At 40.5% G+C, this 27,038-nt stretch overlaps 2 protein-coding genes across 3 annotated transcripts in view; one reads left to right on the top strand and one right to left on the bottom strand.

The window, feature by feature from the left end:
• The window catches only part of nr2f6a (nuclear receptor subfamily 2, group F, member 6a), a 15,016-nt gene extending 3,153 nt beyond the window's left edge, over positions 1-11,863 (top strand). Inside the window, exons 3-6 of one of the 2 annotated variants that reach the window (XM_028021041.1) lie at positions 2,948-3,042; positions 5,656-5,984; positions 6,115-6,361; positions 8,709-11,863. In XM_028021041.1, the coding sequence (XP_027876842.1) occupies positions 2,948-3,042; positions 5,656-5,984; positions 6,115-6,361; positions 8,709-8,983 (946 nt within the window). In that variant the 3' untranslated portion in view covers positions 8,984-11,863. Of the gene's footprint in view, positions 1-2,947; positions 3,043-5,652; positions 5,985-6,114; positions 6,362-8,708 lie in introns of both variants that reach the window. The other variant, XM_028021040.1, reaches the window with a different exon arrangement.
• LOC114146730 (occludin) lies at positions 11,732-27,038 on the bottom strand. Its single transcript, XM_028021039.1, has 10 exons — positions 26,770-27,038; positions 24,708-25,272; positions 24,055-24,258; positions 23,784-23,945; positions 16,772-16,914; positions 15,913-16,203; positions 15,502-15,673; positions 14,658-14,699; positions 12,184-12,317; positions 11,732-12,036 (listed from the first exon to the last, which is right to left on the bottom strand). Exons 2-9 carry the CDS (start codon positions 25,254-25,256, stop codon positions 12,216-12,218), a joined length of 1,665 nt encoding a protein of 554 aa, XP_027876840.1. The 5' UTR covers positions 25,257-25,272; positions 26,770-27,038; the 3' UTR covers positions 11,732-12,036; positions 12,184-12,215.

Raw genomic sequence — 27,038 nt, 5'->3', positions numbered from 1 at the left:
AAATTTTCCACCCAGCATTTGATAATGATGCACGTGGATGGTTTTTTGTAATTTCTTTAGAATGAGATTTTCCTATGACAAGTTTGAATTTTCCTAAACAAAAGATGTTAAGTATACATGAAGAACTTTTCTTTTATTAGCCTGTTATTTAATTTTATTTTTTTGCTTTGATTTTTACTTTATAGTAAGTTGTCTCGCAAATATTCCCTTTAGCAACGTTTTATTCAAAAATAGGCTTGACCACACCCATCCACTATGGATAAAGACCAACAAAGTAGAAAATAAATAGTAGAGATGCATTGATCCAATATTAATATCTGTCTCGGTCCTGATATTGAAGAAAATTGTAGATTGAGTATTGGTGACAAAGTGCCATACAGGCAGGCCTATAATTCTATACTTTGGCTCTGGGCAGCACCATGCTTTATTATTTATTTTATAGTATATTTAGCATTCCTAGTTGCACTTTCTGAACCATTTGAAAGAAGGTTTGGTGCAGTTTATTTTTTACATGTTTGACCAACATAGTCAACTTGTTGTTTGAGTTTCTTTATCGTGTATTTTACATTGACAGTTCTACTCCTAATTATACTAAATGAACAAATTAAAGTTATTTTTACATGTTTGACCTAACTAGTGGTCAAACATGTACTGCAGCAGTACAGATTTAAGTGTCTGTACTGCTGCAGTACATCACAGTACATTTATGTCCGTTAAAAAAAAAAAAGTCATTCAGCTGTTTTCTGTATCAAGTCGATATTGGCCGATACTAACCCTCAGACATCTGTATCGGGAGTGAAAAAAGTGGATCTGTGTATCCTTAATAATTAGCCCAAACAGTTAAATTATTGTAAACTTAAGGGATAAATATTACATATTTAATGTATTGTTGTGCAGGAAAAAGATAATTCACAATAAGGTTTTTAACTGAGGAGAAAATAAAACATTTTGAACTCAAGTTGCAGATTTTGGCCCTTGACGCAAAACGTTTGGACGCCCCCGCTCTGGACTGTTTGAAAATAATGTGTCAATAGTTGCACAGTTAAACAGTGTTTACATTTTTCAGGCAAGTTTCTCAATGTCAGAATGTCCAGCTGTTAAAATGGATACTGTCTCCATAGCAACTGACCCAACATCCTCCAAACAGTTTTGTCAGGGATAGGCAATTATCTATCCTCATTGTTTGGAAAGTAGATGAGTAATGTTGAATAAAGAATATATGGATTTGCTTAAAACTGTATTGGACATAGAAGGAAATCTGCATTTAGCTACACTGCTTTTTGACTTCAAGAGAAAGGGAAAGAAAAGGTCACCTTCAGCTGCAGGGAGTTTTGACACGCTGCCCTTTAACTATTCATTATTTTTCAACTGAAAATATAAACTCGGCAGCGAACGCTCACCATGTTCCAGTTCAGAGCAGAACTTCTATCATTGCAGTCTTGACCTTAAGGGCACATCTAATGATTAACTTCATCACCCGACACCCCAAAGCTGAATCCATCTCAGGTAATGTGTATGAAAGTGAACCAAGGTAGTTAGATTTTTTTTTCTCTTTTGACTCAGAGTTTCAGCTCTGACAACTTGAAGATTATAGAACGGTTTCGATGTGTGAATAACTCAACCATCTACTAATAAAGAGCAACGTGGAAAAACCTGCTTTCATAACCCGTTAATAATGCATGTGACTATAACAGGAAGTATTGGTTTCAGGCTGTAGATACAGCTTTAATTCATATCAGTAGGTTTACAATAGAGCAAGATGACTTCAGTTTATTTTGTCCTAACAGGTACAGAAGAGGAAGATGAACATAGTTCTGTTGGTCTTTAGACACTTCTTGAATCATGTTAAATCATTTCTACCAGACTGAGCGCTAGTCAAACTGACGAACAACATTATTGTATGAGTATGTCATCAAGTGGTACTTTATGCACAACATGGCGTACATAAGGCTCAGGTTGATTTCTGAACGGCTTGCTGGAGAACCATGTTCAGCCTCTGCCAGAGATTCTTGCATACAGAAAGCAGATTTATCCCAGGAGTTCATCTGGTGCCTTGCATGGCTGCTATACAGAGAAAAACTACAAACACTGAAATTAAATAAAACGTTAATATAAAATGTATGACATGATCAGATTTTACTTGATGTTATTCCTCCTTCTGCTAATGTAATTTAATGTTTTGATTATGACAGCTGTGGTGATGTTGTCATCTGTAACTGAAGGTGGAAACAATAAATTGGCCGTGATTTCCTTCCTTTTTGGAGTTGAGTGATGGAAACTGACCTGATCTTATCTACATCCACAAAAGCCTGAAAATCATCCACTGCCTTGAGAGAGCACTGATTGTTCACCAGGTTATGTCTGCACATGCACGGTTACCAACAGTCACCCCCAATGTTGCCAACTTAGCAACTTTGTTGCTATATTAATCAACTTTTTAGACAGAAAAATTGGTATCTGCCTACAGATAACCCAACTTCAAATCGACGGGTCAGGCTTTTCAGAGATTGCGATTGGCCAGAAAACTGCAATCGGCGCGCCTGTACTATTTATCTGATTGAGGTGTGTTAAAATGAAGCTGTTTCTGAGCGGTGAAGGCCACTGGACTGAAATTTTGACACCTGTGACTTAGTAAAGAATGAATTTGTATCAGCAGTAATACCCAAACTGCTGTAAAATATCGGACATTAAAGGGAGATAAAAAGTCAACATTTTGTTGTCTTCATAAACTGACCAATCCAGACACTCATGCATGCGTCCCATGTGTGTGAAAACCAGGTGACTTCAAAAACCAGCTGCCCATTATTCTGACTGACAGTACATATGCAAATCTTTCAACAAAGCAAACATTATCAATGCAGGAAATCGTAAAACGGCGATGCCTTTGTGCATCGTTAATACATCCGGATGTGCATGTCTTCATGTCGACTTATTTCTGCGTTTTCAGGTCCAACAGGGAGTGTCAGATAGACCAGCACCACAGGAACCAGTGCCAGTACTGCCGTCTGAAGAAATGTTTCCGTGTCGGCATGAGAAAAGAAGGTAACTACCTGCTACCACTGGCCAGCTCCCATCCAGTGTGACCAGCAGGAAAAGATGAGTCAGGGTGGGGCAAGTTGAGATTACTGGAACATTGATTGTGCGTTAATACGGGAATAAAACCTGAGAATTCCCTCCTCGCGTGTATAAGCTGCTTTTAGAAATGAAATGGGGAAAAATGTTCCTCATCCAGCCTCTTCTCCTGTACATGTGGGGAAAAAGCTGCATGTGACTGAACAGCATGTTATTAATAACAGGGCAGGATGATTTGGCTCAGATCGTGATAGCTTAGCATTAGCGGCTGCATAGCTGTGTTAAGCTACAGAAACGACATAAAACAGAGAACTGATCAGGAACAGTCAGTGTTGGGTAACTGAGCTCATATTCTACAGGTAAAAATATAAAAATAAAAATTAACCAGTCAAACCTCCAAGTTATTAAGGCCTATCATTTAAGCAGAAAGGTAATTTTCTTTATAAAAAAAAATTGAAATGCAACAAATACAACAGAGTATTAGGGTCGATTCTGTGCAAAAACACTTTTATACTCAATGCACTAGTAATGAGACACATTCGCAGTTAGTGAGATGTTTAGGGTTGCAATTTGATTCAGAAACAATTTTTAATTCAGACGTCCATTTTTCTATTTAAACTACATGGCTAACAAGAGGAAGAGACACTGTAAACAACACATTAATTTAAAACTATTCTTTAAGGTTCCATGTTGTATCAAATTCCATTGCTTTGAATTCAGCCCAAATTGGTTTGTGCATAAAATTAGGTTAGCTTAGCTGCCTGGCTTCTGGGAATTATGAATAGACTCAAAATGTATTAAAGTTGTACATCTTTGCCGCTCCTATTTGTGAGTATACTTCAGATCACATTACCATATCACTTTGAATATACAGTATTTTCTGCATCTCTACTCGGCTAATTCAAGGTAGCATTAAAACAGTTTTAAAAAGCCTTAAATTTGACTAAGTTAGATCTGCACATTTCCTTCAGGAATTGTCTTTCCTAAACCATCCTGCTGACCATGTACTGGTTTTCCCTGTAGTGGTTTGGTACACGCGCGCACACACACACACACCCCCGCGCGCACACACACACCCCTATCCCCACGCACACCCCGACACACACATCGTCTCTTGAGTGTTTAGTTGTTTCTTTCCTCATAATCACAGATCATAAAATATGCTAATGAGACACATTATGGCTCCCTGTGGAAAACTTCTCTCTGCTACACAGAGAGGTCAGAGGTCCGCTTCTGCTGCATTCCTGTTTAGGATTCTGCAGCTCGCTCTGGGATGAGCTGGTTCTTGCATAAGCTCGCCACATGAACTCCTTTCCCTGAATGCAGCAGTCAGTAATCCAGCTGCCCTCTGATTCACCAGTAATGCTGCGAGTTATGGTGAACCTTCTTTTTCTGACATTGATGGCTTTGGAGCTCAGAGGGAAAATCTGTCTGTTAAAGGGGCAGTGTTATGTAAAGTGCACTTTTTTTTAGCTTTACGTCATTTTATAATGTTGTTCACTCATCAAAAGTGTTGGCTTGATTCTTTCATGGATGTTTGAGATGTCCTTTAATCTCCATGGCAACCATTCAGCTGTGCAAAATGCCTGGGTGGACCCAGACATAGATGTAGCTCCAGAGCTTCCACATTACAGAGCAGCCTTCTCCCCAGTACTCCCCCACTCAGCTCCTTCAGACTACCCAGCAGCAATTAGCAATCACCTGGTAGGACTGCGGATCGGTTGAGCTCATTATAGGAGCTACGTCTCTGTGCAGCGCTGGTAAAAATGTAGTTAAAGGGTTAATAGAGAAGCCATGTTGTGACGACTTCCTGAAGGTAATTTCAGAAAGAGCAGGAGGCCAAATTTCAATGCTTTAAATTGTGAAGTTGGATACAACTGACGGTAACATGGTTACTTAATTGTGCTTTAAAATGACCTGGAAAACACATATTACTGCCCTTTTAAGAATTTAACATTTTTGCTCAGATTTCTGAATAAAGTGATTACGCCAGTCACAATGAGAAATTTTGCTGGATGATAAATTGTCCCAGAAGTTATATTGTTAGGGACCATTTTCAAGTAATAATGGTGCAATAATGCAAGTTTGTTCTCAAAGATCGAACTTGCATCGAATGCAAGTTCGACTGTAAAGAACATTATGTTCTTTACAAAATTAATGTTCTTTAATTTTGTAAAGAACATTTAACACAAGAGCGGAAGGATATTATAAATAACAAAAAAGAAACGACAAAAACAAATAAAATGGAAATAAATATCACAAATGAAAGAGCTAATGATGTCAAAATTGCCCTTCAAAAAATATTAATCATCACAATGGAACTTATTGACCTGATTTTAATTTATTATATGATTGATTAACTGGTTATTGTGACAGTATTAAAAGTGATAATCTTCAAGCTTTTATTAAAGTTTCCGTCTGCCTTCAGATCCGCCTCATAGTTTAACACCATCTTTGCTGATAAGTGACATACTTTCACTTCTCAAACATTTTGTTTGTTCTCCAACCTTCCCAAAATCCTGCTTCCTGTATCCCCCCTCTCCCTGCCTTCTCCCCCCTGGTCCCCCAACCAAACTACAGCAGTTCAACGCGGGCGAATCCCACCTCAGCCGAGCCTCAGTCCCTCCATCACACCCATAGGTGGCACCAGCGGCATCGGCGGGAGTGAGTTCTACAACAACAACAATGGGGGCGGCGGAGGGGGCCAGCCGGTGTCGGAGCTCATATCCCAGCTGCTCCGGGCAGAGCCGTACCCCAACAGCCGATATGGACACCAGTATAACCAGCAGGCAGGACCAGACAACGCCATGGGCATCGATAACATCTGTGAGCTGGCCGCTCGGCTGCTCTTCAGCACCGTGGAGTGGGCCAGGAACATTCCCTACTTCCCCGAGCTGCCTGTGTCAGATCAGGTCAGCGCTTCATGTCTGTGTTTTTTTTTACTCCTGCTTGTTGAAAATCGAAAATTAGAAACAAACTGCAGTCAGATTAAACCGAAGAACAAAATCAGGCTGCGTCTGTGACCGTTCCTCCAACCCACAGGTGGCGCTGCTGAGGCTGAGCTGGAGCGAGCTCTTCATCCTCAACGCGGCTCAGTCAGCCCTGCCGCTGCACATGGCGCCCCTGCTGGCGGCGGCCGGCTTCCACTCGTCGCCCATGTCAGCTGAGCGCGTGGTGTCCTTCATGGACCAGGTGAGGATGTTCCAGGACCAGGTGGAGAAGCTGATGAGGCTGCAGGTGGACTCGGCCGAGTACAGCTGCCTCAAGGCCATTGCTCTCTTCTCACCAGGTGATTGTTGTTGTTCACACCTGTCCTCAGGGTCACTGTTCTCCCTCACTGCAGTTTTGAGTTCACATGAATTAAAAGGGCAGTACCATATAACATCCACTTTTGAGGTTTACATCATGTTATAATGTTATTCCCTCATCAAAAACATACCGGGAGTGTTGCTTGGATTTTTTCATGCACGTTTGAGAAATTCTTTAATCTCCGTGGCAACCATTCAGCTGTGCAAAATGGCTGCTTGGACGCAGCCCCTCCTCTGGGCTCCCTCACCTCCTTCAGACTAGGCATCAGCAATTAGCAAACACCTGAGGGAACTGTGCCTCTGCTGAACTCATTATACCAGCTACGTCTCACTGCGATGCTGGTTGAGACAATGTTAAAGGATCAGCCCGTGATGTGGATGCAGTCAGAGACTTTTTATTGTAATTTTAAAAATGTGGGGTCCAACACAAAGTATTCAACTTTTAATAAACACACTTTTGCCTTCTCCTTAATTTCAGAGCACAGTGGACCCTGGTATTTGTGGCCTTTAGTGCCTACAAACAGCTAAAATCTGTAAATACTTGTGACCCGCTCTAAAAACGCATAGAACTGGCTATTTCAATGGTTCAAAACAACAAATATACCTGAATATGAATGAATAGGCACAGTGGAAACCCTCTTGAGCATTACAGCAGAAACTAACATTTCCAGTTTTTCATATCTAATTATTGAGGGTACAGCCAATCACAGCCAAGAAAAATAAATGGCATTACAGGATTGGCTGCTTTGCGAACACTAGCCAATGGCTTGCCGAGTAGCATGCTAGCTTTGCAAACTGAATTTTATTTAAAATATTTTAGATATTCTTCACAGTAAAATCCACAAATACCAATCTTTGTATTCAGTTAATATACTTTGTTAAACACAGCAGAAATTTTCAAAGACAGTGTGACCCAAACCTTGTTAGGCCTGTCACAATAACAAATGTTGCTGGATGATAAATTGTACCAGTAATTTACATGACAAAAACAATAAATAAAATGGAAATAAAAACCACTTACAACCAAACCATAAATTAGATTATGTCACTGTAAGCAATTTTTTTTCTAAAAATATTAATCAGAATGGAATTTATCAAGCTCATTGTAATTTATCATGTAATTAATCGCTTATTGCAAGACTCATGTTTTTTCAATCAAGCAAACTGGATGCCTTTATTTTAATAAGTTAATCTTTCCAAGTGCTTTTTTTATTTTTAGAGCCATAAGAATGAATACATGCATACTTTAATTTTAAAGATGTTCTTTCTCTCAGTATTGTGACATTTAGCAAACAGAAACTCTTTTGGTGATTCTGACCTAAAAATGGAGAAGTTTGGTCTTTAACTTTATTCGCTGTAAACTTCTGGCTGCTGTAAGAATATGAGTCAAAACAGATGACTGGTGTGCAACAAAAGAAATGGTTGGTGATATTAATTATTGATCTGACCTACTGTAGCGCCAACTCTTGGCCTTTTGATGAAACTGCGGTAGTTCTGTTTTGTTTCCTGCAGTTGAGCAACAGGCAGTGATCATTGTGCAGCTTTGTGCTTTTCACCATCAGCCTGTCACAATAAGCAGTTAATCAATGTCAAATGTATTTGTATAGCACAATTAAAACAGCTTCACAGTTTACACCAACCATCATGACATCAAACAAAGATCAACGCAATAAAAATAAAATGAAGATATTAAATAGCAAACAGAAAACAAGCTGAGTAAAAGTTTCAGAAAAACAGCAACTCAGTCAACACAGATGATTTCACTTTTAATCACTCGATAAATTATAATTAGTTCAATTTCCATTCTGATTGATATTTTTTGAAGGGAAATGTTGTTGACAGACATCATAATTCATTTTATTTCTGGCTTTGGTTGTGTTTGTATGCCCATTTTATTTATTCTGTTTTGTTGTTTAATTTTTGATATTTGAAATATCTTCCAGTTAAGTGTTCTGTTATAAAACTTTGTCAATGAATTTGAATTCAACTTGAATTATGTAATTCTCTGTGTATTCCTTGAAAATGGTCACAAAGCATCGATATTATCATGTACTTCAATAGTTGCTGGGAAAATCTATGGTGACGAGCCTCGGCACTGCTGCCAGTTGTGACTAGGAAATATCCCAGTCACAACAACAAATTTTGTACAACAATAAATTCTCCTAGAATTTATTGCAAGAAAATGATAATATTGTTGTTTTGAGATGGCATAAATAAGTTGAGATCAGCTGTGGAGTGTTTTATTTTCTCAGCTCATCACGACTCCTTTATGTAACTTTCCCACACTGTTAAATAACCCCCCTGTTTTTTCTCCCCTTCCCCCTGCAGATGCCTGCGGTCTGACCGACTCGGTCCATGTGGAGTCACTGCAGGAGAAGGCTCAGGTGGCGCTGACGGAGTACGAGCGCATGCAGTACCCGTCGCAGCCGCAGCGCTTCGGCCGGCTGCTGCTGCGCCTGCCGGCGCTGCGCGCCGTCCCCGCCAGCCTCATCTCCCAGCTCTTCTTCATGCGCCTGGTGGGGAAGACTCCCATCGAGACGCTGATCCGAGACATGCAGCTCTCCGGAAGCTCCATCAGCTGGCCGTACGTCCCTGGGCAGTAGCTCCGCCCCCGAGCCCGCCCGGCCCCCACCTCCTGACTCATCACCGTCCTTCTGTATGCTTGTGAGGCGCGGTGCCAGCTGGCCGTACATCCTCTCTTCCCGTCTTGTTGCCAACCCGGTCTCTCCGGTGCCAGAACACAGCTCCGCACGCTGGGATCCAGTATGGTCGCCGCAGCCCGCATGTCACATTGAGTAAACTCAGCCTCACGCAGGGAGCAGCAGCACCCTGCTACGGATCCTCATAGAGGACAAAACAGTTCTTTCCTCCATGCTGTGCATCATGACTGGAACGGGTTTGTCTCATGAATTCCCTGAGTTTTGTCTGCCAGGCTGAACAAGACGAAGGAAAATCACCAAAGTTTCTAACGTCATCCTCAGATTGTCGTCATGGTAAACGCATCAGAGGAGCGGATAAAGAATACTAAACTACACATGGCTCCATTGGGAACAGACCGATACCTCATTAGACATCAGAATGCTTTAGTCGGATATTTCCTGTAGGATTTGTTCACCAGAAACCGCCTTCTTTTTGACAACTGCCTTGCTATCGAGGACGATGAACCTGGAGCTCCTTCTGGCTCAGGAGCTCTCTGTCTTGTATCTTTTAAAAAAAATCCTGTCATTTTCTGTTGTCTTTTGAAAAGATTAGTTTTTAAATGTCTCAGTACAGTTTACTCTGCTTCGTTTGGATACATTTTATGAATGAGATGCATAAGGCCAACGTGGAATTTAGAATTGACAAAGGAAAATTACAAGATTGATTTTTAGCAGTGAAGAATCACTTTATGTCCCTTTACGAAGCGCCTTGCTACAGTATTCACACACATTTGTAGTGTTGCAGCCCCGAACGGTCATGTGTTTTTCTTGGAAGTTTCTATGATGTACAGACACAACGAAGCAGATCAAATGAAAACTCCAGCTGCTGCTCTCCTGGAATGAGGAAGAGCTTGGTTTATGGCGGTTTATTGCGTTTCATCTGGCTCCGCCCACCTGACTGACCCAGATCACTTTTGGCTCTAGTGGCCTTTATTAAACAGAAATTTGACAGGAAAAAGGTGGTGGATGGAAGGGAAAGACCTGCGGTAAATGGTCAGAGAGGGGGAATCGAACCCACGACTTCTTGTGCTTCCCTCTAACAGTATCTTTCATCCTACTTTTCTGTCTTGTGGAGTCTACATCTTATATTTTCCAGAACTGCAACTAACCATTTTTTTAGTAATGAATTATTCAGACGAGTAATCACTTAAAAAATTGGCACTTTTTCCAGATTTTTCATTTAACCACTTTATACAATATAAGAAATACATGAGAAGGCGCAAATAAACAGATAATTCATTTTCTTAAATAAGAAAATAAACATTTTATTCCCTAAAATGCAATAACAGCATTCTTTTAGTGAACACTTGATCATTTGTAGCAAAGGAATCATCTGCAGCTAAAAATCCTTCAACACGTGAACAGATCAGGCCTTTCTGCTGGACTCAACGTCTGATCTGCTGATTATTATTTTTTTGTTAACCAATGAATAATTGGACAAGATATTTTTTTTTCGAGAATTTGAACCAGGAGAAGCTAAAACTCTGCCACTCGAGGAGTTCTCTAGACACAGTTGTTTTTATCTTACATGCTAGATGTCCATATTTTTGTAGAGATTTGTGAGACCTCCTACAGTACATCTCTGCTTTAAACTTCTCCACACTTTCCTTCCTAATCTACTGCTGGGGTCCTCTGGTTGCCATGGTGATGCTGGTCCTCTAACAGGGCCAGATTAAATTCTGTTTACTCATCAGGTGACTTTTGAAGGTCATTGGTTGCAATGGATTTTTATTCAGGAGTTTCAAAGTAAAGGGGCTGAACAAATATTTGACACACTTTTGAGATTTTTATTTTAAAAATAATTATGCCTTTCCATGAACTTTACAATTATGGACTAACTTTCTGTTGATCATCACCAATGGTTTGCTTTGTGGAAACAAAGGGGTGTGAATATTTTTGCAAGGCACTGTACTACACCTGGGGCAGCAATCTCTTGAAAATGTATTAAAATATGTATATATCTATATATATTGATGCCAACTTTGTCTTTTTGCATGTTCAGATGTTGTTTTTGGTTCTCTGATGTCGAGATGTTTTTTTTCCTCATTTACACTATTAATCAAGTTTGATTTCAACATTAAAGTATTCCTTTAACTTGTACCTCCTAAATGCTTTTTTTCTCTATGAGATGAAAATACCTCCACTGAAACATGAAGGAAGCCAACAGAACGAGAACAGAGCTTGAGCTGGGGGGGGATGGAGCTGATGGATCAGAGAGTCGATGCCAAAACAAAAAAAAGGAAACGCCCCACTGTTTGAGTTGAGTTGAAACAGAGAGCCTGGTCCTATTGGATTTACCTCATGTGATTAGTTCAGGAAGCAGGTTACAGATGATGTGATGGACTAAGTTATGATGGTGTATAAAGGGCATTAGAATAGAAAAAATGAGTAAAAACTGAAATTTTGAGATTAATCTCAAATTTTCTAGAAAAAAAGGACATTTATGAAATTTACAGGGTTTTTCCCCCAGAAAATTTCTGATATCAAAATTTCAGTTTTTTGCCAGAAATTTAATCCTTATTTTTCTACCTATAATTGCCCTAACACGCCATTGTAGAAAACTGCACATTCTCTCGTTTTTCTTCTTTTGTGTTTTTTGAAACCGTCATTTGTAGGTGAAACATTTAACATTTGTAACCCTTCTTCCTGATCTCCTGCTGGGCCTGTTTAAATGCTCAGCCATGTTTTAGAGGACTGAATTTTTTTTTTTTTTTAATCGGTTTCTGGGTTTCCTAAGACTTCAGATCTCCTGTATATGGCTATTATTAAAAGAATCAAACATGACGTCGCGTCAAAGCTTCTTTAGAAAATGTGGTACTTTTATCTGTATAGTAAATGCCAAATAAACAGCAACATGTGACAACTCAAGTGTATTCATGCAAACTATATGGTAAGTCTTTCACTCGTCGCCCTACGTTCACTGGTGACATGTTTTGGTTCTGTCGGCTGAAAGAAACCTAAAATGACCAAACAACAGATCAGTCTCAGAAAACATCCTGGCACATTTTACAGATAAACTAGAGAATATGTTATATATATATGTATATATATATATATATATATATATATATACACACACACACAGGCAACAACTTAATACTAACTCCAAAGGGGCGATGTGTTCTCAGGAGGTTCTTTAACAGAAGCCTTGATCGTAGATTTTCACCAGATGTTTGATGTGGAAAAGTTTTCTTCGAAGTTCTTTGCTTTTTCTCTTCTTAGCCTGATAGTCTTCCGTCTGGAAAAAAAAATAAGCAATCAGATGTTAAAACAGCCAATATTATCAGCAGTACCTACAGATGTCCTGTTAGTTGTTTTGTGTCTACAGGCACTTCTGCCTACATCAAGAACATTTTCGGGGGCGCGTCTGGCTGGTGCGAACTTCTTTTTGCTTCACTTATGATTTTTACTTTTTTTGTGTGTTTGGGTTCTAATCAAATGCAAAACTCAAAACTTTCAAAAATAAACTCTAAAACAAAAAGTCATAAACAAACTTCCAGAATTAAACTTTGGACTGCACAAAAAATGCTCTGAAAATGTATGCTGATTTGCATAAGCAATGCTTTGAACATTTTGGAAAACTATTGACGGCTGACTAAGTTGATCAACATGTATTATTTTAGTTTACATCTTTTTGCCTAATGTTCTGCTGCATTCTGGCCTTATTTTGCACTGCGTGTCTCATTACTCTAACAAACAGCTAATAATACTAAACCACTACACATTACAGTGATGGGGTTTCCCCATCTGACTTGTGGATCCCTTTGAGTCTCGTTCAGCTCCATCTGTCTCCATCCCTCTGTTTGCTGCTCAGGCTCTCCCTCGGCTGTTCAGCATTTCCCTGATTACACTCAGCTGGTTCCTATGCAACCAGACTCCTTGGTTTCCTGTCCTACCCGCTTCCTCAGCCTGTACCTTGATGCCTTGCTGTACATGTTGTTTTGTTATTATTAAAATCCCTCCCTCGCCATGCTGCTCCGGAGCTCCATGACATATTGCGTCCTGCTGCTGCTGATGTTATCACCTCTGTTTGCTCGTGTTCTTACTGTGCAAAAGAAAACCCAGGTAACAGCAACAGAACCTGGAGGGACCCAGAGTGTGGCTCTTATTTCCTGACAGTGTCTGCATAGCACAGTTAACATTTCCTGGGTTTTGATGTAAAACTGAGGATATGATGTTTAGCAAAAAGACTAATCTGTTAGAAGGAAAATAGTAAAAACTAAACAGCTGGTTCCATAAATATTAACACCCTTAATCTAATGCTTTGTTAATGAACTTCTGGATTCACTTTCAGGATTTACAGCTAATATACATTTTTGTGAATTTGAGGAACCATAAATTATGTTTAGTTTTTTACGACATCTACTGTATATTCCCCACATGTCTGAATTAAGAATAAGGGAGAAGGATTTTCTTTTAAATAAATTATTATTTCCTGACTAAAATCTCCCAGAATGTGACAGAACAACACAGCTTTTTGTCAGATGAAATGAAAACAGTTAAAGTAGCTGTCAGTTTTAAAACAGGACTGTTGGCTGCTTGCTAGGAAGGTAACAATAAAAAGTGATATTATTTGTTAGTATCATGATAAGCTTTCATCTAAATCAACAAGGGTGCCTTTCTGTGAGGAAAGCCAAAGTTTTAGAATGGCCTAGCCAAAGTCCAGAAATAAAAGTGACAGAAAATCACTGAGGTTCCCAGGAAACTGTCACAAGATGTCCTAACAGAGGTTTTGGGAACTTTGCAAGGCAGACTGAGCATCCAGATTTGGGATGCTGACATCCATCCATCCATCCATTTTCTGTTCACCCTTGTCCCTAACGGGGTCGGGAGGGTTGCTGGTGCCTATCTCCAGCTACGTTCCGGGCGGGAGGCGGGGTACACCCTGGACAGGTCGCCAGTCTGTCGCAGGGGATGCTGACAAATTCCTACTAATAAAAACCAACCAAAAGATTCTTCAACAAGCTTTTAGTTTAAGAGTTAAAGCCAGACTTTTACATACACTGACTAAAAAGACACAACCATTTTTTTTTTTCTCACTGTCTGGAGTTAAATCAAATCAAACCAAACCTTTCTTGTTTTAGCTTACAATGACCTCAAACTCCAGTCCTCAAGGGGCGTTGTCCTGCAGTTTTTAGATGTGCCACAGGTACAAAACACTGGAATGAAATGGCTTAATGACCTCCTCCTTGTGTAGATCAGTTCTCCAGAGCCTTAATGACCTAATTATTCTATTCAGGTGTGGTGCAGCAGAGGCACATCTAAAAGTTGCAGGACAGCGGCCCTTGAGGACTGGAGTTTGACACCCCTGACCTAACTTATGTCATACAGTTGATAAGGCAGATTCCTGGATACTGGCTAAATCTATCTTTGAGGAAAGTTACAAAATAAAAAAATAAATAAAATGTTCTCACCAGGGTTTTTTCTATTTGACTTCAGACAATGAAAAAAAATGTGTAAGTGTCTTTTTATTCAGCGTATGTAAATATCTGGTTCCAGCTGTGTGTAACAGAGTGATAGCAGACGTGGCTAACGGGCTAAAGGCTCTGATGGACACAGAGGTCAGAGGTCACTGTACCTTTTTCAGGTCTTTCAGCCAGTTGTATTCATCTGCTACACCCTGCAAGTCACAAACAAATGTTCCACTCACATGTTCACAAAGTTCAACAAATATTGCAGTCTTGACTTAGCTAGTGCTAAACAGAACAAAAAAAACAAACAAATAAAGCATCCTGCAAAAGCATTCCTACTTTTTGTGCTTTTTTCTCATGCATTTTTTATCTGTTGAAATTTTATGTAACAAACCCAAATTAGCACATAGATGAAGTGATTTTAATGTATAACATTTGGAAAAGGATGGCAGGATGTATCTATCCTCATTCTCCTTCAGTCTGATTCTCCTGAATACATCCCAGTATTCAGTAGAGTTTGCCTTCAGAAGTCACCCTCTGCTTGTTCAGTAAAAACTGAACACAAAATGTTCATCAAAGACATGTGAGCCTTGGTTATGACTGCAGGAGCTTTCGCTACGTCAGACCCACCTCCGGGCTCCGATTGGCTGTTTCTAGTTAGCGCTGGGAGAAGTCAGAGAAGTTTGATTCACAGAGTATCTGTCTCCTACCATCGTGTCACGACACAGTGGCAGCTTAAAAAAATGAAAATAAAAAAAAGTTTATAAAAGTTATATCCTGCAGCTTTAACTTGACAATTTTTGCCCATGTAACTAAAACGTTTGGACTCTCCTGGTGTAGCAAAAAAGAAAAAACCTAATAAAAGTTTATGTTAGCATGGTGAAAAGATGTTAAAAAGATCAAGGGGTGGGGAAGGGGGCAAATACTTTTGCAAGGCACTGTAAATATAACTGGAAGAGCAAAAATAAAGCATATTGAAATAGCTGAGGCTTTTCTCCTCTCTCTGGTTACCTGGTACCTCACGGAGCCTTCGTCCAGCGTGTCCAGCTCTCGGCTCAGTTTGTGCACCTGGTCACTGATGTGGTCCATCTCAGAGCAGAGCCTCTTGTAGTGGGCCAGATGCGAGTCAAACTCTCTCTTGTACTGGCGACGCTGCTCATCTGTGGTTATGGCTGGGTACATCCTGGAGGCACGCAGCTGATTACTGCCGTTTTACTGTCACTGAACCACATGTTCATCAGCATCTCAGGTGTGAAACAGAAATCACTTCAACAGCCAGTTAGCGTGACATAAAGATTATACTCATCACAATCTGTATTGCTATATTTTTAAACGATGGATGTTTCTGTCATTCTCTATCTGATGTATCAGATGAAGGTGAGATTTTGTTGGCGTGGAGACAGCAGCAGAGACCTGACCCACCTGTACAGGTAATCTCTCTGGTCCCAGTCCAGCTCATTACCAGTGTCCCCTGAGGTGTAACCAGTTTCGTACTGGGACTCGGCCGCCAGCTGAGCAGCAGGCGTGGGTTCTGTGAGCTGTTTCTGCGGCCGCTTGTTGTTGTGATGAAGAGGAGGCTCCCTCTTGTTGGTGTGATGAAGAGGAAGCTTCCTCACGCTGTCGGTCTCGTAGGAGCTGCTGGAACAAACCGTGGCTCTTGTGTTTTGGTAGACAGGCTCAGTGTCGTGCCTGGCGCTGTTCTCTGTGCAGGAACTGACAAGAAACACAAAATCAGCAATAAGAGAAACATTTTCACACAGACTTTAAGAACATTTCAGAACCTAGATCACTGTTTTGTTTTGTTTTTTTCAAAGTGGGGGTCATGGTGTACACTGACTAGGAAAAAAAATGCAAAAATAAAAATAAAACAAAAATTATGATGAAAAGTTTAGAATTAAGAAACTTATATAGGATAACTGTTATTATTAGGTAAGACTTTATTTGAAGGGGTGTGCATTAGATACTGTCATGAACATGGAGGAGTTTTCATGAATGGTAATTATTGTCATGAACGTCATTCGGTACATAATGACACTTTAAAGGCAAAATCGCTTTAAAACTTGCATTAAAAGTGTCAGTATATTATCTGATATTAAAACTCATGACCAGTAAAATCCGAAGCTGTGAGGCAGCATTTATGCTAGATAAGTATAGTAATCATTGAATAGGGAATAGAAAAAATTCTAAAAGTTGATGTTTCTGCACATATTTTTCTGTACTGTCAGTGGGTGTGCAGAGGGCGTCCCCACCCAGAGGTCAGAACTCTTTGGGGGGGACTGACCTGGAGATTAGACAAGCATCAGCTTCCTTGTGCCCTTCGCTGTGGCCGCCGCTGTTCTCCGCCCTCAGGTCAGGCGCCGCGTGCTCTGACACCACAATGGTGGGCGCCTGCTGGGTGCTGCGCGCCTCCCCGACGTGGTTCACCTGGCAACAACATCCACAGACTGCACATTTTATCGAGAACAAGGAGGTAGAGGCGGCGAAGCAGAGTGTAGGATCATATTCTGAGTCTTTAGTGAACAAAAATTGAAAGGAAAACTTACATGAAGCTCAGGGAAACCGTGAGATACACATAAAGCAACAGAAAACACTTGAGAAGAATAATGGAGGAGTGTATGGACGGATGAACCAGCAGTGAGTGAAAGGAAGAAGTGGAAATGACAGAGGAGCCAGAGGAGCTAATCACAGTTGAAGGGATGGAGCAGGGGAAGGGAGCAAATGGAAAAATAAGGAAATCACAAAAGAATCATAATGTTTAGAATGTGATTATAATGTCAGTCACCTGGTAAAAAAATCCACATTTAAAATACTGATTTACGCTCAAAGGGCAAATATGTTGTGTTACAGGTTATATAACTATGTAAACTATTACTGAACACATCCAAACTATGAAATCAAGCAAACCGAAATATGACTCATATTTTAGATCCTTTAAAGTTTTGTTCTGCATAAACCTGATATCTCCATGAGCAACATTATCAAAGCAGAAGGTTTTGCCTCATTTTGCTGCAGAATTTGACTCGTGAAGTCAGAAAGTTTGACCTCCATTCATAAAAAATAAAAAATCTGTCTGAACCTCCTCTGTTCCAATATGGCTGCCAGACACAAAACAAGACTGAAAAGTGAAATTCAGATGCATGCAATCAATTTATTGCAGCTGTTTTATTTTTTCCTTTCTCTAGATTTCTTTGTTTTCAGTCGACTTAAACTAGATGTTCAGAATGTCACATTAAAAGTGAAAAATGATTAATCATTATCTCATAGATACATCTCAAAAACCTGACGGTTAGGGAATATTGCATGTTTACAGTAGGACCAGAACATACAGTATATAGAACATACTCATTCACACACACTGTGATGCTGCACCGTTCACACACTTCCACAACTATTCTTCCTGTTTTATTCTGTCATCTACTCTACCAAAGCTGTTCCTACTTTAATGAAACTAGGTCCGTCTCTGTTTATTTAACTAAGGGTCACTTTGACCGATACGAATATTCAAAAGCCTGCAAGAATGCCTTCAAGTGACGCATGAAGCTGATGAAACTCTTCTCTAAAGCAGCACACAGATTGCTCTGAGCCTCCTCTGCTCCCTTTATTAATTCAAACACAGAACAGAGGCAGTTCTGCTCCTCAGTTCTGCATGAATGCACACAGAAAGCTTGCAGTACACAGAGTTGTTTAATAGAGTGGATTATTTGGTGTTAATAACCTTTCTTAAAACTCTTCTTTTTAGTCATATTTGATGTACATAGCCTTTGAACTGAATCTAACAGTTACTTGATTGTGTCTTGAAAATATATCGTTCTGCCCTTTAACCTCAATGTGCCTGCTGATCCATTTAGTTCCTGCTCTGTGGCTTTGCAGGAACTTCCTGAGAGGCTTCAGGGTACAGAGTAGTGTCAACCTTTACACTAAAGGCACCCAAACCATATCCTTGCATCTTTTTGGAAAAGATACATTTAGGATATAAACCTTCCCTTCCGGACCCAGTGGAAAACTCTCACACAGCCTGTAGCTGCATTTCCGTTAACCAGAGAACTGCGCAATTTGAAATTACGAAAATAAATTGGCTTAATGGAAACATACCAATCTCGAAACGTTTTTCTTGTGTAATTGAAACAAAATGTATCCTTTGCATTAATAATAGTCATCTGTTGCAGTTGAAGCATGTGCTCAGAATGCTCCAGGATGGGTCCAAGGACATAGTGTATTTAAAAAATTGTCCTTACAATGTACCAAATACAATGACAGACACACATACATACACGCATGCACCCCCCCCCCCCACACACACACCGCCTCACCCCCAGTATGAGACCGTATGACAGCTCTGACATGTGTCTTCCTTCCCTCCAGCCTCCCCTGAGTCTCACCTTAAATCCTCTCAACAAGCAGCCGAGCTAATTCTCTGGAAGAAAACACAAAAACAAATCTCCCCACTGCGTCTGACAAGAGATGTGTGTTATTAGAGGGAATGCGGGTGCATCTCCGTATCATCAGAAATGTACAAAGAAAAATTTTGCACTCACAAGAAAAAAAAAATGACAGTGTGGCACAGTAAAACTGAAACTGCAGGAAGTAATTAAAAAAAGGTTTTGGCTACAATGTAATTTAACACAGAGACAAAAATGTCAACTTCAAAGGCCAGAAGAACTATCTGCCTGATGTGATCTCCACTCTTACTGCGGAATGCAATATTAAAGACTTCTTGTATTTGACCCATTTCTGCATGGCTGTGTAGTCAAACAGGGTTAGGGCTGATGTGGGAGGAAAGGAGCTTGTTGAAACCGATCTGATGAATGTGGTGTCACAGGATCATGCTCAGTGTGGGGAAAATAATCCAAGGAAGCTGATCCACTGGAGGGACAAATTTAGTTCACTTTCTGCTTCTCAGACTGCCTACCACTGTATAAGAAAATGAGAAAATGAACTGTATTTCAGTAAATTGTCTTAGATTTAAATAGCAACATATGGGTTTTCAAAATTATTTTCCTTATTTTTCCCCTTCCTGTGTGTCTAAACCTTCTTCTGCTCATTTGAAACAAAAATGTAGCATGTGAAAAAAAAATCATATTTTACTCAGGAACTGATCTGATGAAGAACCTTCACAATTGAATCATTTAGTGCCACCTCACTCTGTGGGAATTCACACAGCAACAGAAATGCAACTCAACCCTTTCTATACATTATACATGAGCCATACATTATATATGCTTCCCTGCAAGGCAAGCGTCTTCAGTGCAATACAAGAGAGCCCCAGAACAGGGCCTGCATCTCAATGGAGAGACCCTCAACTCGATGAGCAGGATGCACGCAGAGACCTGGCTGGATGAGCCGATTCAGTGTGCTCCTTCGCTTTGTACCAGTCAGTGCAGAGATGCTATAGAGTCACAGCACAACGGTACTATGATGAATTCTTCCCTGGTATCACAGGATTACGGTCTGATAGACAGTGGAGTACCATCATCAGAAAGAGTAAAGCATAACTCACAAACAGACGCCACTTGTTGAGATCCCCTTGATCAGGCCTGCAGATTTCCAGTCATAAGACAGATGTGTGCGCTCTACTTTCTGAGAAACAAACCTGAAGGTATTGTGGAGAATTATCCTTCTCCATGCTAAGTTCTTGATGAATGAGGTTGAAGAGTCAGTGAGTTTAATTCATGAATTCCATTTATTAATACCAAAATACCACTGGTCCATCTGACATGCTACCTCTAGGAGCTAGCAGAAAAAATGGCACCTAAAAACAATTGGTAATTCCCTTTGTTAGCTTCTATCTAAGCTACACTCTAAAGAGGGCATTCCCTAGTGTGTCATATCCTTTAACCCTGGCTTTGAGGGCATTTCCTACCATACCATTTCCTTTAGCTTTAGCTTTGCTACTAGCTAAAAGAGGTAAAAGGAAAAACACAGAATTATTTATTCTCAACAGTATCTTGAAGCTCTCTCTAAATTCTCCCTAGGTGTGAGTGTGTGTGTGTGTGTGCATGGTTGTTTGGCCTGTCTCTGTGTTGCCCTGCGACAGACTGGCGACCTATCAGGGTGTACCCCGCCTCTCGCCTGGAACGTTAGCTGGAGATAAGCACCAGTACCCCACCCGACCCCACTAGAGACAAGAGTGTTAGAAAATGGATGGATGGAGTATCCTGAAGCCCAACAACTAACACATTACAGATGTACATGTAAACACATAGCCGCTTCACTTAGCTGGTTGTCAACAACACAGTTAGCAAGTCTATTGATGTTTTTCTAAAATCACACGTGAAAATTAACATCATCATATTATTAATCAGGTATAGACACTGATGACATTCATATAAGATGTATTCCTGCAGATTTTAGCTGCAAAACTCCTCCTGATCAGGGTTGTCAGATCTGACTGACAGATTCCAGCCCCAAAACAACACAAAACCTGCCCAACTCCAAAAAAAACAAAACAAAAAAAACCCAACCAAAATCTCAACCTCTAATGAAATTTATGTTGATAGCACCATACATAGTTACAGGGTTTCACCCAGTGCATTATAAGGTTTATTTGCCCCCACACTGGGCTAAGTGTTGTCTGTTTTTATTTTAAATTGTTTCTATACAGCATGCGTCTTTGCTGCACTCCGATGCGCTGCTCTGCGCACTTTACAGGCGGAGCGCAGTTGTTCCTAAAAGAGGAGTTTATAATTGATGCATTGAACAGGGCGTAAAGTCGGGCACACACCAATCACACCGTCGGTGCCTCTGTGCATTGGCTGCATCAGCACACTAAGCAATCCTCCCAGGCCTGATCCCACAGAGTCCAACCTTATGCAGGAAATGTTTGTGTGACAGATCATGAATTCCAGAAAGATGAATCCTGAACTTGCTACAATAACCATACAGTCAGTTCCTTTATAAAGGTTTTCTGACCTGTTTCCTATCATAAACACTATTCTAAAATGAGTGCAGTGCAGCTGTTATCTCAGTCCTGGTTAATGATCAGTCAGAGTGAAACTAGGAAATGACTATTCAGTCACTGAATAGTTGCTGAAACTCAGTGACCACTACATATAAAAACATGGTCAGCAGTAGTATTCACATTACAGCAGGATATAATGACAGTTTTTTGGTAGGGACTGTGTGGCTTGATGACTAGGGTAACATGACTGCAAAAGCATTCAACCAAAAAACAAACAAAACAAATACAAAGTTACAGTGTCTGTCAGTTGCACCACTAAAGATGCTTGTTTGAATGTTCAGTCAATGAAGAGTGGGCACCCATGTTGTCCACAGTGAAATGACAATCACAGCAAATATAACCATGTGCCAGAGTTGGTAAATGACAAAGAGGTTGCTATCTGAATCTCTAATGGACTACTTCTGTGTTTTTTTGTTCCAGCATGTCTATTCTTAGCTGTCAATTACAGAGCCCACTGGGGGACATGGAAAAAAAAAAGTTCTTTCCCTCACAATGCATTACCTCGCAATAAGTTTTGTGTTCCCTCGCAATATGCTTATTGCAATATTTGATGGTCTATTTTGTATACAGTACAGTCACAAATGTCAATTTAAAATTTCAAATATATGCACATTTTAAGAGCCTCAGTGAAAAAGTGTTTATTCTGAACTCTTTGGTGCAAAACATTGACTGAAAATCGATTTATTCACTTCATGTTTATGTCTGTTTGTGTAAGGCTGAGATGGAACAGCACTGAAAAAAGTTCTTTAAACCATTCAGACTACCAACACAATAGAAACACAATCAAAACTGTCAGTCTGCTGATTATCCCATAATAATAACTCAGAAATAGTTCAAATAGTTTGAATATATTTTTTCTTTCTTTCTTCTTATCTAAAGTTGCTGTTTATATCATAGGTTTGTGGTGCATTTCTATCCTAAAGAAAAAGATATAAAACTTCAGATATTTCACAATGAGATATTAAGATACATGGAAAAGCCTTACGAAATCCTTATATAATAGCAGAAAGTACGATGGCACTGTTAGAAAAGCAGTTAATGCAGAACTGAATGTACTATTCAGTTCTGCATGAACTGAATAGTACATTATTGCGAGAGAACGCAAAAGTATTGTGAGGGAACGCAATACGTTTGCAAAGTAACACAAAAGAAAAAAAATTCCCATGTCTTCTAGAGGGCTCCGTAGTCAATAAATCTATGTCTCTCACTATTGAATGTTTTTTTTTTTTTTTTAAACACAAGACATGACATTAAGCAGCTCGATATTTTAGGGTGATGAATTAGGGGCTCAACCACAGAACATTTAACACAAGAGCTGCCATTAGATGTATAAGATTAATCCTAGATTTAGGGTAACATTGCCTTGCCATTATTTATTTGTTCAGTTGAGAAAGACTGCAAGAAAAACAAAAAACAAGAATATCCTCTAAAGACATGTTGAATGTTATCGTTTACAACCGGGAATGTTTTGCATGCGCACAACGCTGAAGGGCAAAAAGACTATTGTTTTACTTGTCATCCATAACCGCACTGCCGTGGAAATTTAGGAAACCTGGATATGTAGGTATTATTAATTTAGTTCAATGTGCCACAGAAAAGGAATAGTAATAAAGAAAAATTGTTGAAGAGTAACTCAAAACCACTCATACTCTTCCTTTTCCCATCTATCTGTGTCAGACTTACACTGTGTCAGCTTTGCACTACACCCATACCTGTTGCCATAGCGACTGGCTGACAACAGCTCTACCAAATACAAAAAGCAGATATTTTCCACAAAAACGCTCAGTCCATTTCAATATTAAGTTTTTAGGCTTGATGTTTATTTTGTGATTATTAATAAGTGATCATCTGAACATAGCAGTGGCTTGCCAGCTCTGTTGATGATCTGTTAAAGATTTGGTGTGTTGGTCACCTTATCTCTTTTGTTATCTGTATCGAAACACTGAATTCTGCAGCACATCTAGATGTTAAGGTTGTCAAAGTTAAGCTAACATAACTGACCATCCTCCGTCTCCCTCGCTATTCTTGTTTATTAAAACTTGTTGCTGACCTGTGAAATGTGATACTCTTGGACCTTGTTATTTGTCATTGTGTTGACAATAAGTAGCAAAGCACTGCATCCCTTTTTCTTTTTTAAATACATATAAGCACATTATACTGACAACTGGACAGCTAAAACCAACGGTAGTCATCGTCAACGAGCAATTTTTTGCCCTGCAGCAGGGAGCTGGGAGTCTGTGGGGGGGGGGGGGGGGGGGGGGGGGGTATCTTCCACACGAGCTGTCACATTGCAATATGTCTATAAAAATCAGTAAGGAGAGACAGGCACACTCACCCAGTCCAGAACATCATGCCCGTCTGACAGCCTGACCATTGGCTCATCCCACAAGATGTTTGATTTTCCATGGCGCCAAATCTTGCTGCGGGTCTTGTAGGCGTAGTAAGCAGAAATAGACAGAGCTACAACCACCAACAGGCCCAGAACAAGCCCCACTGCCTGAACAAAGGAGAAGTTAGATGTTACGATTTATCCAATCAAATCAAACTGGTTTGAAAAAAAAAACTACTAAAGATGGAGTAAAATGGAGTAAAAGTACTGGTCCGACCTCCTCGGGGTCCATGAAACAATAGTGGTAAAGGTATTGATTGTACAGGGGAAAGCCTCCAGGGAAACCGGCCCCCACGCTGCCGCTCAGACTCGGGGTCCCCTGGATGTTCTGACACATCCTCAGCATGGGGTTATACAGCATGCTCTGTGAGCTCTGAGACATGGGGTTCACCCCAATCACAAAGATGATATCAATGATGCCCTGAAAGCCAAAAGAGGCCCATTTAGTCACAGCAGTTTTAACCATTCCCTCAACTTCATAAAACAGGCAGAGCCGGAAATCACTAAACCAGAGACACCCTGCGTTACTACTAATCATGTTATCTGAACCCAAAAGTTTCAGTCTGGGGGCAATGTTGGAAAATTTATTGATCGAGCTTGAAGCTGCGTTAATCAACAGGTATGAAACTGATTAATTCTGAAAGAGATGGATCTGACTGTTTTTTTTCCTTCAAAGCTCCAAATATTTATGAGTTCTATGTGAAGAGAATCCCTTACCTCGCCCCTCACCCCAATTAGACCGAGATATGAGAGCCAAACTTTCAAAATAGTGGCATGAATGAATCTTCTTATTGGTAAACAGTCTACACGTAATCCTAGAAAGTGCCCAGTGTCTCGTTATGATATCGTGTGTTGTGTTTGAGAACCCACCTGAAAAACAGCCAGGATGATGTCAGAGATGAAAATGGTGAGGTAGAACCTGCACCCTCGCATCATCCGGGACCTGGAAAAACTTCCCACCAGGAAACTCAGTGAAACCAGGAAGTTGATGGCCACCATGGAAATCATCGCTGCCTTGGCTGACTGTGGTGTCATATAGGAGCCACCGTAGCCGTAGCTGCCTCCATAATAGCCCGAGCCGGCTCCGCCCACAGAGACCGCGTCCCCAACACCGTAACCCCCGTACCCAAACCCATTCATATCCCACACCAGCGTTGAAGCCACGCAGGCAAAGATAATGAAGCACATGAGGGCTGTGGTTCCTTGGAAGGTTTTAACAAAACCCGGGGGAGAGAACCACCTGTAGAAGTGCTGTGGCTGCCCCTCCATGTAGTAGGAATCAGGAGGAGGCTGGTGGGCATAGGAGACATACTGGCTCTGAGGGGAATGGACGCTTCTTGGGAGGTAGAGACTGTGGGAGGTGGTGCTGTACGGAGGACTGTACACAGGGGGGCTGTCATAGTACCGGGGCTCATACATGTTTCTGAGAATATTCCTGGAACAGAAAGGAAATTATGGTCAAAACTAGTCAGCAAATCAAAACATCTGGTGTATTGTAATTATATTCATATGCTATGAACTTTTTCATATTTGTCACGTTTGTAACCACAAACTACAGTCTGTTTTATTACGCCAACATCGCAAAGGGCATAATTGTGAAGTTGGAGAAATAAGTATCGTTTTGAGATTATGAAATTAAGATCAGAGAAATGTGTTGTGCTTCCCCATAGCATGATGCTGCAGATATATTGTTGCTGTGAGGACAGAGTTTTCAGGGCAATTGTACTCACTACAACAGTGTTAATTACGGCCATTTAGAGTTCATTCGAATGAACTCTAAATGGATGACTGCAGAAATATAACATCCAGTCAATTATTACATCCAATCAGTTCTTTGTAATACTGCATATATTGCAATGATCTTTTTCCCTTTGCAACTATGAACTACTTTGTGAGGGTCATTGCTAGGGAAAGAGATAGAGAGTGGACCAACGAGGCACTGACATCAGAAGAAACAAAACAATGATATACAGTATATATATATATATAATAATGACCAGTTTCTCTGGTTTTATTTTTCATAGGTATATGAAAAACGTAAAACAATGTAGAGTAAAACGAGCATTGTTCTTTTATTCTATGAACTACTGACAACATGTCTCTGAAATTCCAGGCAAAAATGTTGTATTTAGTTGCAGAAAATGAGAAATGGTAAAACAATTTTAAAAAAAGATGCAGCGCTTTCAGACCTCAAATAATTCAAAGAAAACAAGTTTATATTTATTTAGAAACAACAATACTAACGTTTCAACTCAGGAAGAGTTCAGACATTAATATTTGGTGGAATAACCATGAATGGGGTTTTTCATTTTCTCCAGAGCTGTACAGAAGCATCATCAAAGTGATTTAGGTAGCGTGTAAATGCTTCATAATGGACCTCCCTGCTCCTGAACCACCTCCACACTCTCTCCAGTATTGATGACCAGCACCTTGTCTCCACAGAAGAACTCAACCCAGCAGGCTTCAATTATTCAGACAGGCAGCAGAGAGGAGGCAGAGCCGGGGCAACCATGCGTGTTGTTTACCAAAGGCAGGGGCAGAACCGGGCCGTATGTGGCCCCCTTTGCTGCTTCTTCACTGTATGACACCTGTAGGGCCCCGCTGGGAGCCAGCCAACCACGAGAGGCTAAGCTCCGATATAAGATTGGCCAGCTGGGTCAGAACTCTCTGAAGTTGCTGGTCAATAGTGTATCTTACTTCTAGAAACTGCACGTCTCAACTGGACTTGACATGAAAACATGTTAGACAGTCTAATGTTTCACTTCTCCTGCTTCCTGGAACTTTATTTATTTTATACTTAAAGAGAAAGAACTTAACTTATATCCTGCTCGGAAGAAATATTAACTTTTTTTAGTAGAACTTTGTGATACTCTAAGTTAACAATCGCAAAACTTTAAAAAGTGTTCGATAGAGAGTGAAACATGGCACTCACCCAGTCGGGTCATAGGTTGTGTTGCAGCGCTCCGGTTCTAATCAGTGTTCGCTCTGACGGCGATAAACTGGAAACCTTCAACTCGCATCGGTCCCCGTAAACAGACACCTGTGGGGCCGGGCTCAGACAGGTCTCCTCCCCGGAGTTGCCGTGTGTCTGAGCAGGGACGCAGTTCACCCTCAGCCCACAGGCTCTCTGAGGCTCTCTTTCAGGCTCCTGCTCCAAAATGTACTCACTTATTCACTGTCAGTATGACCAATTGCCGGCCC

Source organism: Xiphophorus couchianus, chromosome 6 (assembly GCF_001444195.1).
Source record: "Xiphophorus couchianus chromosome 6, X_couchianus-1.0, whole genome shotgun sequence".
In the NCBI taxonomy this organism is placed as follows: Eukaryota; Metazoa; Chordata; class Actinopteri; order Cyprinodontiformes; family Poeciliidae; genus Xiphophorus; species Xiphophorus couchianus.
Note: the sequence above shows the minus strand (reverse complement) of the source record. Positions and strands in the feature narration are given on the sequence as shown.